Here is a 15,615-nt window from a genome sequence, read left to right on the forward strand (position 1 = left end):
CTTTTATAGAGTGTAACTTATTGGTCCCAAGGTAACTTGGCAATCCGTTGCAAAATTGGACTAACAAAATGCCCCAACAATATGAAAGTGCAAAGGCCAGGAACAAAAAGAAGTCTAATCCACAGACAAGAGCCTGCTTTAAAAGCTTAGCAACCACAACATTTACCATACCACACAACTCAGTTTATTCACTGCCGTTGCCTCGTGCATACTGCTAAGAAGGAATAACATTAGTCAGTAGAAGGATTTTGCTACAATGCTGATACTCTCATAGCTACACATAAATTATACATTTTCTACCGGGGCATAAGAAAGTTAAATAACCTGTTCACAATGTTCAAAAGAACCTCCGAACTTCCATTGCATTTGAACAGGTTAGAACAACCAATATCTCTCTCTCTGAATTCCATTTACATCCTCTCTCATGTTTTGAGAGCACAAGGATGAACTATGGTCAAAAGGATTACAAAATGTTTCAATACCTATGACAGTTAGTACTGACACCTAAATCTTTCTTCTTTGCTTGTTCAAAGCCAAGAAAGATTGGGACTTCGGCTCAGCTAATAAGCAAAACAACAGCATTAATTCACATCGTGGAGATAAGAAAATCAGTGCCTGATAGTAAGTTCAGCCCTGAGATGGAGTACACCGTTAATAAAATAGAGACTGTCCTCAGCCATGAAAGAAGTCCAGGGTATGGCAAATAAGTTGCGGTAGCCAACTGCCTTACCCCCAGTAAAAGTGTAGTTCCCTTTGTATTTGCTGACATACTCCTCTGCTGGTTTTGTCCTTGCAGCAAATTCATAATCGACTGCAAATGAAACTGAACCCTTTTCCTGCATTCCAAGAAAGAGACCAAAACAATGGAAAGAGCTTTGCTGATCCATGTTGCAATGTGCGGATAGGAAAAACCCTTGCCCACCCAAATGAAAAGCTTGAGAATATACTCTCCCAGATGGAAACAGATTAGCACATTCGTCCCGCTTAAGATCCAAGTAGACTATACATTGTTGCCGTGGAAGTTCAAACTCAACCACCTTAACAGGCCGATACTTGTATGCACGCTCCACAAAACGACGACTAGACGAAGCTGATTCTTCTGCAGCTTGAGTTCGCTGACGGTGAGGGGCCTCGGCTTTAAAAAAGAGGGCCTCAAGCACAAGCTTGGATGAAAACTCATGTTCGAAGTCATTACATGTGAGAACCTTCCGAAGCTTTCGGCAGCTCATGAAAGGAAAACGGATGCAATGCCCAAGTCTTGAACTAAGAATGTCTCGCCGTTCGTCTATCTGGGGAAAATGAGCCCTTGTCCACTTCAAGACAAAGTCATATACGGCATCTTCTGATGCCACCTGGAGGTCATCACTAGACAAAATTGCCTCAATACCAGTAAGAGGTAACTTCATGACCTCATCTTGAAACCTGAGCAAAGATGCATGAGATGATTAACGAGCATAGGCAAGTACCACATGCTTTAATAAGAACATTTACAAATGTAATCCATATCTACCATTCACACAAGAGCAACATGTTAAAAATTTCATGTCATAGTACTTTTACAAATTAAAATGAATTACACCGCTTTCATTAAGTAACGTTTTATGCATTGAAACCATTATGTACGTTAATTTATTGCCAACCTTCTGATGTTAAATTTAAATGAAAATTTTATGCACACGTATAAATATATGGTGGGCTTGTTATATTCTTCTTTATAATTGCTTACATCAAATTCTTATGTTACAATTGATAGATTTAAAATTTTCACAAAGTTGCCAATATGTTACCCAGATGTTTGAAATGTTTCCAGTTTTGCTAATCAGAACTTATTATTGAAACCAAACTTTAAACCATATGCTGAAATTGGTCGAAATAAATTCTGGTAGCAGAAATGTTCCTTGGATAACAAACTTCAAAACAAAAGAAAAAGGAAAAAGAGTAGGCATAAACAGAACTAACTTGGTTATATCTTTGTATCTTGCAGCTAGGAATTGTTTTGCTGTATCGGTCAATGGCTGAACTGCTTCAGCCATCAGGACACTAGAAGGAAGCTCCAAATACAGCAACGCCGACTCCGGAGTCATAGGCAAATTGCGTAATAGCCGGCTGCAATACCGCATGCAAGAAGCAACCTCAAATTTGTCAGCAGCCATGAGTACATCCAGCAAAGCAGGAGCTGTACTTGTAGTTAATGTATTGCTATACATGAAATTCAGGAGCTCCATCAATGCAGCTTCCTCTGCTCCATGAGAATGAATGTAGAAAAATCACTTTATGCGAGAAGGATACTGACTTTCAAGCCACTTCACAGATGAAGTAACAACATTTGATTCACAATTTTCAAAACCAAATGTGCAGTAAATAAATATTACTATTCTGTTTATAACCAGTAGATAAATATTATAAAGCACTTAAAATATGACAGAATAAGCATTTCAATTCCCTACAATTTGCAAATTCCTCATATTCATGATGAATGGGAAACTGCATTCATGAGAAACCTTGTCCGCATCAAACTCTACTAAAGTTATTGATCATTAAGTCAAACAACAGCACACATACCTGAAGCATTAATCCGCAGAGTTACTTGTCTTTGCTCAGACTCTCTCATCCCATTCGAAAAGAGCTGCACAAGTTATATAATAAAGCAGGTTCAAACTTCAAATACAAATTCAAGACAGTGCATAAGCAGCTTACACATGAAACCAAATGTTTACCTTGTAGAAGAATGGACTCTTTGCTGCTAAAATGGGGGAGCTAATGTGTAATGTTTTAACTTTTATAACTCTTGGAGAATCACAGTTCCAAGTTGAATCGTCGCTATTAGCAGCTTCATCTCCTGCACCGAAAACATAACATGGTTTATCTATTTTTTCCAGCCCGTGTCACACCACCCTTTTTCATGACTTCATTGGGGGCAGAGGACGATAAAACTGCACTCTGTAACCACATTGTGCTGATATGAAGACCATTAATGAAATTTTCTTTAGGTTTGCTCATCTGTCTTTCCCGTTCATACTGGCACACAGGGAAACTCCATCATATAACTAAGGCTCAAAAGTGACAAAAGAAATCCGAGCACAAAATTTAATGCATTGCGCTCCTGGGTTTTCTCAAAAAGGCATTTACAATTTAATCTTGGAATACAATTATACAAATTATAACAAAAACCAGCCAGTATATACTAATCTCTCCATCCAATCAAACAAGTTACTTATTAAATAAAAAATAATACATCGCTAAACAAACTCAATCTATCTTAATCTACTATAAGAATTTATCCTGTCAGAAACAAACTGACAACTAGAAACAAGAGTTCTTTTCATTCATAGTTGTGGTACATGGACCAGCTTGCTTATAGCCTTGTACCTCAACCAATCCATCGTGTGCTACCTCCCACTAGTATACCAGGTAACTCCAACCACCAAAGCCTAGAAAGATGCCTCTACTGGGAAATAGTCTCCCATGATCCATTTCAACTTAGTTGATAACTCGAAGCAAGATTTCTTGTCCAGGTTACAGAATTTTCCCTGCTTTGATCTCCGAAACTAGGTCCGGCCCTTCACCGGACCCTGCGCATAGCGAGAGCTTAGTGCACCGGGCTGCCCGATCTCCGAAACTACTTTCATGAGATACTTAATCCACTATGTGAGGATAACTGACAGAAGCAATATGCAGCACAAATACATGCCCAGAATAGTTCTAACATACAAGTCAAACAACTGAACTTTTTACTTCTGAGCAATCTGATTTCCCTAGGCAGACCAGGAAGAACAGTTCCAAAATCTCTCGCATAAATTCCCTCTAAATGGGAGTTGCCTTAGCATAATAAAGACGATATTACACGATGGAAACAAATGACCCTTTAAAACCTACCACCTTAAGAGCCAAACTGATCCATGAAAAATGGGGCAGGACACCCATTTTGGGGTAATATTTATTCAGAGGTTAGCCGTCACCAAGCCTTTTATATCCCATGGAATTGCAACCGTGTTTCATATTGTGTATCCTTTCTATTTTTGAAAATTCATCAGACAGTAGCATTTCAAGTCATACTGAATTCAGGAAACTAAAAAGAATTTAAGAACCACAAAAGTTCTCAAGGAAAATAGGACCCAAGGAAGAGAAATCTACAAAGTGATTTTATTATAATACCTGAGTTTGGCTCTTCAATCATTGCAACAACTGATTCGTCTTGATTTTCATTATCAGCATCTTCACTATCAATTTGGTTACAGCTTATTATCTGCTCTTCAGGGCATGCTGTGATATCCAAAGCTGCAAACGAGTGGCACATGTCTGGTTATCATCAGAAAAAAACCCATACCAACATAAGAAAGAGTAAAAGTCTAACCACTATGCATAAGATTTATAACAAGGGAAGAAAGTGTAGTGTATATTGTTCATCCCTTGCCTCCCTACACCCAACCTCCCCTAAAATGAAACGGTTACAGAAGGAAACTATTAGAAGGTGAAGTCTCATTGTAAAAATATGCAGCAAGTGATATCTTTAAGTCCGTCATGGTTTCAAACCAGAAATGGAGAATCTGTGAAAACTTCATTCCAGCAATTATGACACTTTGACTAATTATAAAAAACACAGATTACAAAAAGGTAAGATAAAGACATTTGAAACATGTAGAAGTCTATGCAATATGGTGTTCATATCATTTAATCAAAATCTCCTTAAAATGTTCAAACTATAAAATGTTGATTAATGTCATAGGGAAAAGCTGAGCAAATAATTCCCATAAATAAACATTTCTCAAACAGAGGAGCGGTCCATGCCAGCTTGCACACATCTTGACCAATTTGGAAAACCCAAAACAGCCAACGAGTACTCATGCCAAGATAAACCTTCTAACCAATGTGGGAGCAGGTGAGCTCACATTGAGTGTTGTTACAGGGATTCAAGCCCCGGATCACACTCAGGCACCATCAAAAAACATTAAACAAGCAAAACCTTTTTCTTTTTTTCTTTTTTCCTTTATTTTTTTTAATACTATCCCACCGAGTACTGCTGCCTTGCCCCACATTTTTCTCTTTCTCTCCCTTTTTTCAAATAATGTTATTGTCTAAGCCAGCTTGTGTGCACCTCACTATTCCACCGGATACCTGCTACCGCTTGAGCAGGACAAGTACCGAGTAACTATGCCCACCAACGCTTAGGCTGATGAAAGAAATGACCTAGTTGCCTCATTTTTCTCGTTCTCTTCTTCACTTCTTCCCCCATTTTTTCCAGGTGAAACTATAATCTAGGGAAAATACTATAACATCCCAAAATTGCAGACAAACAAATCGAAGAAAATAAAAACAACAATACGACAACGTTTTCCTTAGATAGCGGTTTGCGATTACAGCTATTAACAAAACAAACCCTTAAAAAGGGCCAATTACAGCTATAATGAGACAAAAAAGCTAACCATTTTCCTTTTTGAAATCTTCACGGCGGCGCTTGCGATTACGCGCCCAATCAGCAAGGCTGTGGCAGCCGTGAGAATCAGAAGTGCCGTCGCCGTCGAGCGAGTCGCCGACGATCTCGATCCGGAGGACACGGTCGGAGAAGTTGCTATCGTTGAAGGCAAAAGCGAAATCGGGTTCCCGGGTACGGGTTGGGGAGAATTCGGGGTCCATTACAGCCGTTCTCGGGTCGAATAGGTCCAAATTCTGGTCCTTCATACTATTCTCTATCGAAAAACCCTAGCTGGTTTGTTGCGAGGATTTGATATTGGGAATCAGTTATGGCGTGAGATTAAATTGGAGATAAGATATTTATTTGGATTCGAGTTGTTGCAGAATTATTAAACTAGTGAGAGAAAAAAGAAGAGAGAGAAGGGGACAAATTTGAGTATAGGTAATGGTGGGTTCATAGTATTCACATGCAATCTAAATTATTCATAATTTCATATGTGATTAAATTCAAATTAATTAGAGTTAATCGGTATTGAAATAAATACAATGAGCGATTGACTGGAATAGCCCTATAAGGAACTGATCTTTAAATATTATCCTACATATTTTTTTTTTTAATCGAAGTGACAAAGTTTATGCTATATTTAATTTACTTATTTTATATAAATAGTTTACAAACTCTATTCGATTGACATGATTTTGTATTTTTTTAATTGTTCATCAAAGTCTATCCGACTGGTATAATTTTTTTGTGTTGTTCCACAAAATATTCTTCAAATTTGAATTACAATTTCGATCAAAAACATCCCAAATGTATTTCAAATAATCTTAAATTTGAAACAAAGCCTCCAAATATCAACCCTTCCCCCCCCCCCCCACAATCACCAATTTAATCAAATAATACCAAAATTAACAAGATCCACTTTGTCTTCTTCAACACTATCTAAGGATCAATAATGAAGTTTTAATATTTTTAAATCAAATTACTAAATTAGGATTCAAACTAAAAGTTTAAGCATAAATAATTAATACCTAAATAATTCTAACAGTAATTAATCATTAACTTGAAATTGTCAAGCCTAAATAAGAAATTTAAGCTTCCAAAATTGAAAAATTATGGTGTTCTTGGTGAAGAAGATACGGAGAAGAATGAGCCAAAGGGGCAAAGAGGTAGAGTCCATTTATTAAATACCACCAATTACGAGTACATTAAGCTAGAACCTGACTCATTAAAGGACGTGTCACGCAATTTTCTAAAATATAACAACAATTGAACCTCAATGTCAAATAAGTTAAATTGTTTTATAAATCCTTAATTATTATGGTACTTCATATAACTTACTCGGGCATAATGTAAATTTTTTTAGTGGGTATCGAAATGATTATAAATAAAAAATACACAGTGCTATTTTCACCACTTCGTGAGCTATACGATCTTTACCACAAAACTAATTTTAGTCTAAAAACCTTGAAAAGTATGAACAAATAAATAAAAAATGAAAGTGTGAGAACCTAATTTTCAAGTGAATGGACTTGGATATTTTAAACCTTTTTAAAAAATTTCCAATAATGTTTTAAAATAGGTTATGTGTGTTAAGCAAGTGCAAAAGTTAAGGTTGTTTAGAAATAGTAAGTTAATTGCTTATAAACTTACACGATGGTTCATTTCTATTCCAAATGTTCTTATTTGTTCAGGGCCACTCTTTTGTTCTTGGAGATTCCGAATATGTGACATTTTAAAAAATAGATCTTCTATCTAAACTACTCCATTTGTCCAAAAATATTAGTTAGATTTTATTTATTTTTTGAAATTCTATAAAAGTAAACTATAATTAAAAATGAAATTGAAATGAAATCGTATTCCAAATTAAGTGACAAAGTTGAAAATAAGTTAAAAATAGGTTAGTTGTTCATAGGTTGAATATGGTAATTGGTTATAACACGAGATATTATTTGTAATAGTTTCTTTATTGTAAATGTCGGAAAAGGGCTCAAATTTAATCCTCTATTATTTGAAATTGAATAATTTTGGCTCCGTTAAATTTTGATCTAATATTACTTTTGCCATTAGAAAAAAACCCTCATTTTTACATACCTAACATAACTGCAAGTTTAAATATATCCAAAATATTGAGGTACAATTTTAAATATTTTTTATTTGGACATGTGAAGTCCACCCATTTCACAGTGAAGTTTTAGTTAAGGGCAAACCATTTGTTATTGACAAAAGTATAAATGAGGAAACAATACATAAAAAAAATTAAAAAAAAAAAGTAAAGGAAACAATACATGTGCGAATTTGAACCTTTCCTCTTGAGAGGTCAAATTTGAAAGAAACGAAATAAAGTAATTAAGTAAAGGAAAGAGAAGGAGAAGGAGAAGAAGAAAAGGCCAATAACGTGTCAATACTTCATGAAAAGTCCAGTCTACATTACGAAGAGAGTCAACACTATTTTAACAGCCATCACAAACAGACTTGAAACATGAATTGGTCATCTCATATTAATGTTTCTTTTATTTTGCCCCCAAAAGCCACGTTTCTTTTGTTTTATATACACTCTAATTTTCTTCGCCATTTCTTTCATTAATAAACTAAATACTAGAACTATGAATGCCTTGGAAAAGCAGGAAATGTTTACCAAAGGGAGAGTTTCTTTTGTTGAAAATTAAGAAGAAATTCCTTAAATGAAAAAATTTCTTGGAGAGAGTGTTTTTCCGCTTAAATGGACTTTACACGACACAAATTTAAATTAGTCGGATTAGTAGCTTTCGACTTTCGAATACTAAATGGTTAAATAAATAAATAAAATATTGGAGACGCTAAAAAAACGCAATAATATGGACGAACAAATCAGTATAAAATGGCGTTTTAGAATAAGGTAGGCAATAATTTATAGGAGGTTGACCAACACGTTCTTCCCTGTGTCTAAGAATGACCATTTGGTACCCAAATAGCCCTTGTTTTGGAGCTAAAATGACCAACAAAGAAAAAAACTAAATTCAAAAGTTAGAATTTCTAACTTATGATTTATGCTTAAAAGTCACTTAAAAAAAAGCCCATTTAAACGGGCTCTAAATCATACCTATGAGAAAATGACCCTCTATAACCCCTTAAAATTTTAATAGCCAATGTTTTTCTCCATTGACATGAAATGTCTCTCCGGCCCAAATATATTACAACCAATAGCCTGAAATGTCTATTTTGTATATTTTTTGTATATTAACAGTCTATTTAGTATAGTTTTTGTATAGTGACAGTCTATTTTGTATAGTGACAGTCTATTTAGTATATATTTTTTATAGTGACAGCCTATTTTGTATAGTGACAGTCTATTTGTATATATTTTGTATAATGATAGTCTATTGTATATAAATTGTATGGTGACAGTCTATATAGTATATTTTTTATATAGTGACAGTCTATTTTGTATATATTTTGTATAGTGACAGTCTATTTAATATATTTTTTGTATAGTGATAGTCTATTGAATATATTTTTTGTATAGTGACAGCCTATTTTGTATATATTTTGTGTAGTGACAGTCTATTTAGTATATTTTGTGTATAGTGACAGACTATTTTGTATATATTTTGTATAGTGACAGTTTATTTGTATATATTTTGTATAGTGACAATCTATTGTATATAAATTGTACAGTGACAGTCTATTTTGTATATTTTTTGTATAGTGACGGTCTATTTTGTATATACCTTCCACTACCTTCCTGCCTTGTACCCTACCGCTTACCAAGACATAACCGAAAAATCAAATGACCAGTTGCATATCTGAATTTAAAAGTTATAACTAGAATTGTATTCTTCTTTTCATAAATTTCCTTTTCTTTCTAATTTGATGAAACCATGTAAGCCAAAAAAGATTATAGCTTGCCAAGAAAATAATGAAAACAATTGTATGTCCCTCACAAAATTTGCCAATTGGCAACATTGATGATTGATGTAATTCTCCTTAATTCATACTTCCCATGTTTTTAGTGGGAGTATTATTTACTGACACTAAAATCGAAAATTCTTGCAAATGGAAAATAATGTAATTCTTTGGGCTATTAATTTTGGCCGACAAAAGAGCATCTTTAGAAATTCGCCGAAAAGAGGTCATGCGAGGAAGAAAAAGTTATTGAAGTAATACTACAAGATTGGGGACCAGAAGATATATAGAAAGAATCCAAGCAAACCTAAATGGGGAAAGTGCAAAAAGACTGTTATGTTGTCTTCGGCCAATCAGGGTAAAAATAGCAAGGCTAGTCAGTTTTCGAACTGGTAATTGAGAAAAATTCCAGCATAATATACTGGAGATTAATGCACTTGTGTATGAACTTCCAATATATTATGCTGGACCAATATATTATGTTGGAACTCCGGTATATTATGCTGGAAGTTAACATGTAAAAAATTCGAACTCCAGTATATTATGCTGGAATATTTTTCGAATTTTGAACAGTGTTTTCTTTTAAATTTATCTTTACATAAATAGTGGTTAAATTTCGATTACTTTTGAAACTATGTCTATTTTTCAATTACCATATGTAAATATGACTATTTTTTAATTTCACGTGCTTGTGGGTCAGATGTATAATTCGGTAGCTAGCCACTAAAATTACTTTTGAGCTATAAAATGTATAATATAATTTTGGACTAATGGGTATTATATATTTGGCCCGAATTACTGTAAATGAATTTTGCTAACCCTACCACTTACCACTTGCGAGAATAGAATCAGTCAAATGCGGTGAATAAACACGATAGCACTTGCATTTTTATTTTTATATTATAGCAATAGAGAGAGAAAGGGAGACAATGAGACCTAAACACAAAATCCCATCGCTATCATTGAACTGTAAGACAATTCAGATAGTTTTTCCTATTTTTACTTTGATACAAAATAGTCTTCTTACATCGACACAGAGTTTAAGGAGGAAAAAAAAAATAGTTTGAAACTTATGTTTTTAAAAGTTTAAAACTTAAAAATTTTATGGGATCATAATATTTGTATGACTATAAGAACTTTTCATTAAAGGTAACATAAGTAAAAGAAAAGTTTAAAGTCAAAAATATTTTCTAGAAATATGATTTTTTTTTTGAATTAGACTAATAAAAAAAGTATGTTACATAAATTAAAACTAAGGGAGTACTAGATACCAAAATAAATGAATAATTCAACCATTTAACGGGTCGCTAAGGACCAAAATATGTGATAATTGAGTGCTTTTCAACAACTATTTGAGTGTTAACTTCATGATACTATTGTTATTTTCTATTCTGCAAGTTCATATTTCGACTCACACGCTCTTCTTCTTTCCTTCCTTTTTGCGCAAGTTACATATTTGATCGATCGGTCAAAAATAATATCATCCGTTAGTTATATATATATAAAAAATATGTAAAATAATATCATCCTCTCTCTTATCTCTCTCTATAAATATATGACTATTTTTTTTTTTGACCGGCTATATTGTGTAATGTTGGTTCCCCAAGTACACGCAAGTATACGTGGCCGTCAAGTAATAAAGTGACTCGAAAATCGGATGTCGAACCCACAGAGACTTAGATTAATCGTTAACTAAGCAAACTAAAATTAATTAACTATCCAAAATAATCAAAAATATTGTTTATCTAATAAACTACTTTTGCAGAGATTGAACAAGTAATTAGCTAATTTATCAAGGATGCAAACGTGTGTTTTTGGATTTTACTCAGAGGAGATGAAGATTCCAGGGTTGTGGTCGGTTTATCAATCTTATTAAGTTCAATAACCACACTTATTAATCCATATTATCAATGGTTGCTAATTGACCGGATCGGTTATATGAATAGCATGTTCCCACAATACTACTCGCCTATCCACAATATATCAACCATATATTCATATGGTATTAAGTCTATCATGAACAAATATAATACAGTATTCAACTAATCAAGACTGTTAGGTATATTTCTATCCTAACCGCGAAATCGTTCCCCGAGCCACGGGTTCAGAAACAAGCTCTCTTTAATTCTACTCTAATCTAAACACGACTTTTTCAAGCATAGCATAGATAGTAGGGTGAAATGGTAGCTATAACAATTCACAAGTTAAAACTATAATTAAAGAAACAACCACAAGATGATAATTCGAATTAACGAAGATATAATTAATAAACGTTAATAATCATGTCAGCCACAACCCTAGAAACTAGAGTGCTTAGCCACTCATGTTCGTTGTAATAATTTTTCAAGTATTTTGCATAAAAAAATTACAAAGAAAAGATGAAGGAATGAAGAACTCGATGATTTTCTCCTCCAAAAGTTGTTCCACGTGATGTTCTTGCCTCCAAATAATGTTTCCAAAGTCTTCTCTCCTTCCAAAGTAGTGTCTCCCCCTAAAAGCATATTTTCTTGATATATTTATAGTGGCTAGGGTTTGTTGGGGAGAATTGATCTTCTCCTAATTCGGATGGGAGAAGCTGAGATTTTCTGCTTCGGTCCCGGTCTGGCGAAATAACCCTCGCTTTATTGTCCAGGACTTTTCTGACTTCTTCTGCTCCGGTCCCGGTCTTGCGAAGTGAACCTCGCTTCGCTGTCCGAGACGTGGGAACCAAACTTATACTTCATCCAGATTTTTCCGTTTTTACTTCAGTTTGCATGAAAACTTTTCAAATCACTTCCAATTGACTCCTACACATATAAATAACATTATTAAGCTCGAGTCACAAATATTTACACAAAAATTAACAAGTTCGAGGTATAATGCAAGGTAAATTACATGCAAAAATATGGATTTTTAGCCAAACATCATGGAAATTCCTTTTTCCCTAGTCTATTCGGCCGTAGTTGATACTTCATCCATCTGCCGAATTCATATAACGTTCTAGGCAGATTGTATGACCAAACCCCCACCCCATTGATATTCTCTTCACACCTTTTAAAACATTTATGGTAAGATGATCAAATTTGGCCCCCAAACATATTATAGTGAAATGATATATTTGGCCAGCAAACCAATTACATAATAATCGCTCTAATTGGACTATATAGTATCCCAACGTCATACGTGGGACTTACGTGCTTCTACGTATATAATATATGTATAGACAGGGGTGGAAGTGAAGCGGTGTCACGCGATACCGCTTCGTCGAAAATTTTTATTAAATATATATATTAATACCGAGAGAAAACAGATAAGTAGGAAAAAAATGATATTATTTGACATCAATTGTCTCTTGGTGCATTGATTATATGCTTTATTTTGTTCTAATAGGTCAGAGTTTCAAACTCAACTGACACATTTTTTTGCAAATATTTGAAAGAGAATATTTCTTGTCTAAAAGTATGATAATTGAAGTTATTATTCTTGTACTTCTATAACTATTGACATCGCTTACAGAAATTCCTGTGTACGCCCATGTGTATAGATTAAATCCGTATCATTAATTAATGTAATGTTTTTGACACCATTACATTATTAGATTAAGTTGACATATAATAACTGGTACACCTCTTCATACTGTTCATAGTGAACCTGATACCCATAACATGCATGAGAATAAAGTACTAGTAATAAATTAAAGATTGTGACATTTCCCGAAAATTTGCCCGACAAAATAGCACAGGCACTTCTTTAAGTTAACTAAAATAACTATCAGCTGACTAACAAAACGCGGATGTAAAACTAGTACCCATATAGAGAACGGACGGAATTAGCAATTTAAACTTAGTTATGCTCTCTATTGTGGTGCATTGGAAGTTATTTCCTTTCTTTTGCTGATGATTAAAAAAATGTATAATAAATGCCTTTTTATTGGTCCAAAACATCAAATATTTTAGAATTAATTCAGTTTGTCAAGACGACTAATATTTGGGACGGGATGAAGTATGTTGTAGGATAGAATAAAGGAAAAGCAAAAGCAGTGTGTTACTTGGTCATTTGCTGAAGCATTAACAAATCACGATTTGTGGAACTGTTAGAATATACTATAAACCATACGTATTGTTATAATATTCTTTTTGGAATAATTTTTTTTGCTCCCGTCAGCAGGTCTAGAGTGCTAAAAAAAATAGATAATTATTTATTTATTTATTCAATTCAATAAAATTTTATTTTAAATAGACCATGTATTTGTCTATGTGTCCTTTGCTTATATAGTAGATGATTTAGTGTATAGAGTTTAGCTTATACACAGAAGATTAAATTATCGGTTCTTATAAGTCATAAAGTTTATGTTCACAATCTAATGATGGAATTGGACAAACCATCAGAGTGGTTGTAGCACAAGATTAAATATAATTTATCTTGATTATGGGAATGGTTTAATTCCGACTTCTTATGCTAATACATTTTGTATGTATTGAACGAATCAAGTAGAGATACGTATTTTATACCGACTTAATTAAATAATTTCTCTAGTCAATTCAATGTACTTATGCTCTTAATCTTGATGTAATTATTATTAGTTGTGTGTGTCATTTATTATTTTGATTTATTAAAAGGTGAGATTCTTTCGTGGGTCAATAAGCCTGGTAAATTGGACAATAATGATATACATTGGCGAAATAATAGTTAGTTGATAGAATCCATGTCTCGGCTTTTGAGATTGATGATACTCCTTTATGAAAGCTTATAAGTTTTCATGTGTAAATCCGACCGGTAAATTTTGTATCCGACACATGAAATAAGTTAAACAAAAGTCTAAAGGAAGTAATCAATAAATTAAATTGTCAGTAATTTAATGTGATTGATTAGTACCTGAATCTTAACATGGGAAGTTAAATAAGGTTTTATGGAAATATTTTAAAATTAAACTAAGGAGTACAATTACGAATTTTTAGTGGAATAATTCGTAGTTTATTATGGTAGAAATTAATTTCAAAATTCGAAATTAATTCCATAATAGGGAGCCTTGGTAATTAAATTATGTGATCCCTACTGTGCCTGGTAGGAAATAAAGGAAACCTTTCCTTTGTGAAAAAGAAAACCTAACAGGTTTTGGAAAAAGGGTTTTACCCTAAAACACGTGGCGATATATACCTCATATAGGGTTGGCCGTTTTTTTTCACACGTTTTCCTCGAAATTTCGCCCACCCGGAATTCTATATTTTCGGATATTATTTGCGTAACACAGTAGAAGACTGTGAAATATTTTGCCGGGGTCGTGTCTTGCTACTCTGGAACTGGAGACCGAGATTGATCTGCTTTGTTCACGCTTCAAGAGGTAACTCGTATAATCTCTATATGTGCGAATTGTTTAATTTACACGTGAATATGATATTGAAATTGCTTCCGTTGCGATATATAATCCAACAATTGGTATAGGAGCCTACTCATATCTAATTAGATCATTAGGATGAACATGAAATAAGAACACCATGTTAATATGCAAGTTTTGAATTACATGCGAAGATTGTTTTTCTGTAAAATTGCACTGCTTTATGCATGAATATGTGTTCCGAGAATTTTTATTATTCTGAAAATCATATAATATCTATTTGTTATTGATGATATTTAATTAGAATGATCTGGAAATTTTTCGAGGAAAACGCAAAAACTCCTATTTGGCCGAATTGGTCAGAAAATCCGAGGTCAACTTGTTGACGGACTCCGATTGACCTGAACTTTGGTAGGTTCATGCGAAATGGCCCAGTGGTCAATTCTCATCAACTTTGCTCGTGATGTAAGCCATTTTTCGGGCATTCAGGGTCGTTTAGATGGTGTTTTGGGCTTTTTTCTAATTTTCTAGAATTTTTTCAAAAAACATTTTAAGTTGTTTTTAATCTAGTGGTGGTAGGTATCATTCCCTATGGACTCCAAGGTTAAATTCTGGTGATATAATGAATCTACAAGTTAACGTAGGTCTTCTTCTATATCGGATAAACTCATTATAGGTAATCACTAGATAATACTAGTTGTTGTTTACTTGTATTTACTCTCCATCTGAGTATGCGTGTTGGTTCAATGGGACTAGTATCTTGAATGTTGATGTTCACTTGACTTAAATTAACAGTTTACTCTCCATCTGAGTAAGGCCTATTTAAATTCATGGAGTGAATAATCTGTCATTACATATGTATATTGCAAGAATAGCTCTTTTCCAATCAAAACTTGTTGTTCAAGGTGCATGGATTATATATATGTAGTGTGTTTTGAATTTTAATATTCAATGCAACATGACTTATTTTGATCTATTTGTTTAATTGTCTCTCAGATTAACC

The 15,615-nt window shown here is 33.7% G+C and overlaps 1 protein-coding gene across 2 annotated transcripts; it reads right to left on the reverse strand.

Moving 5' to 3' along the window:
* Positions 1-211: 211 nt before the first annotated feature.
* On the reverse strand, positions 212-5,882 carry LOC107831888 (BTB/POZ domain-containing protein POB1-like). 2 transcript variants are annotated; one of them, XM_016659698.2, is made up of 6 exons: positions 5,424-5,882; positions 4,156-4,278; positions 2,718-2,839; positions 2,563-2,626; positions 1,960-2,239; positions 212-1,422 (listed from the first exon to the last, which is right to left on the reverse strand). In XM_016659698.2, the coding sequence occupies exons 1-6, from the start codon at positions 5,677-5,679 to the stop codon at positions 609-611; spliced, it is 1,659 nt and encodes a 552-aa protein (XP_016515184.1). In that variant the 5' UTR covers positions 5,680-5,882; the 3' UTR covers positions 212-608. The 2 variants fall into 2 exon arrangements, with proteins under 2 accessions (XP_016515184.1, XP_016515176.1); XM_016659690.2 differs by having other exon boundaries at positions 4,156-4,299; positions 5,424-5,815.
* Positions 5,883-15,615: the final 9,733 nt, after the last annotated feature.

Source organism: Nicotiana tabacum, chromosome 23 (genome assembly GCF_000715075.1).
Source record: "Nicotiana tabacum cultivar K326 chromosome 23, ASM71507v2, whole genome shotgun sequence".
NCBI classification, from domain to species: Eukaryota; Viridiplantae; Streptophyta; class Magnoliopsida; order Solanales; family Solanaceae; genus Nicotiana; species Nicotiana tabacum.

Bases quoted from the DNA above. Each gene is read 5' to 3' on its own strand.
- LOC107831888 (XM_016659690.2), bottom strand. From the start codon at position 5,679: ATGAAGGACCAGAATTTGGACCTATTCGACCCGAGAACGGCTGTAATG. The intron at 4,300-5,423 runs GTTAGCTTTTTT...GATGATAACCAG, and splicing joins AGATTTCAAAAAGGAAAATG to ACATGTGCCACTCGTTTGCA. The intron at 2,240-2,562 runs GTATGTGTGCTG...CTCATGGAGCAG, and splicing joins TCTGCGGATTAATGCTTCAG to AGGAAGCTGCATTGATGGAG.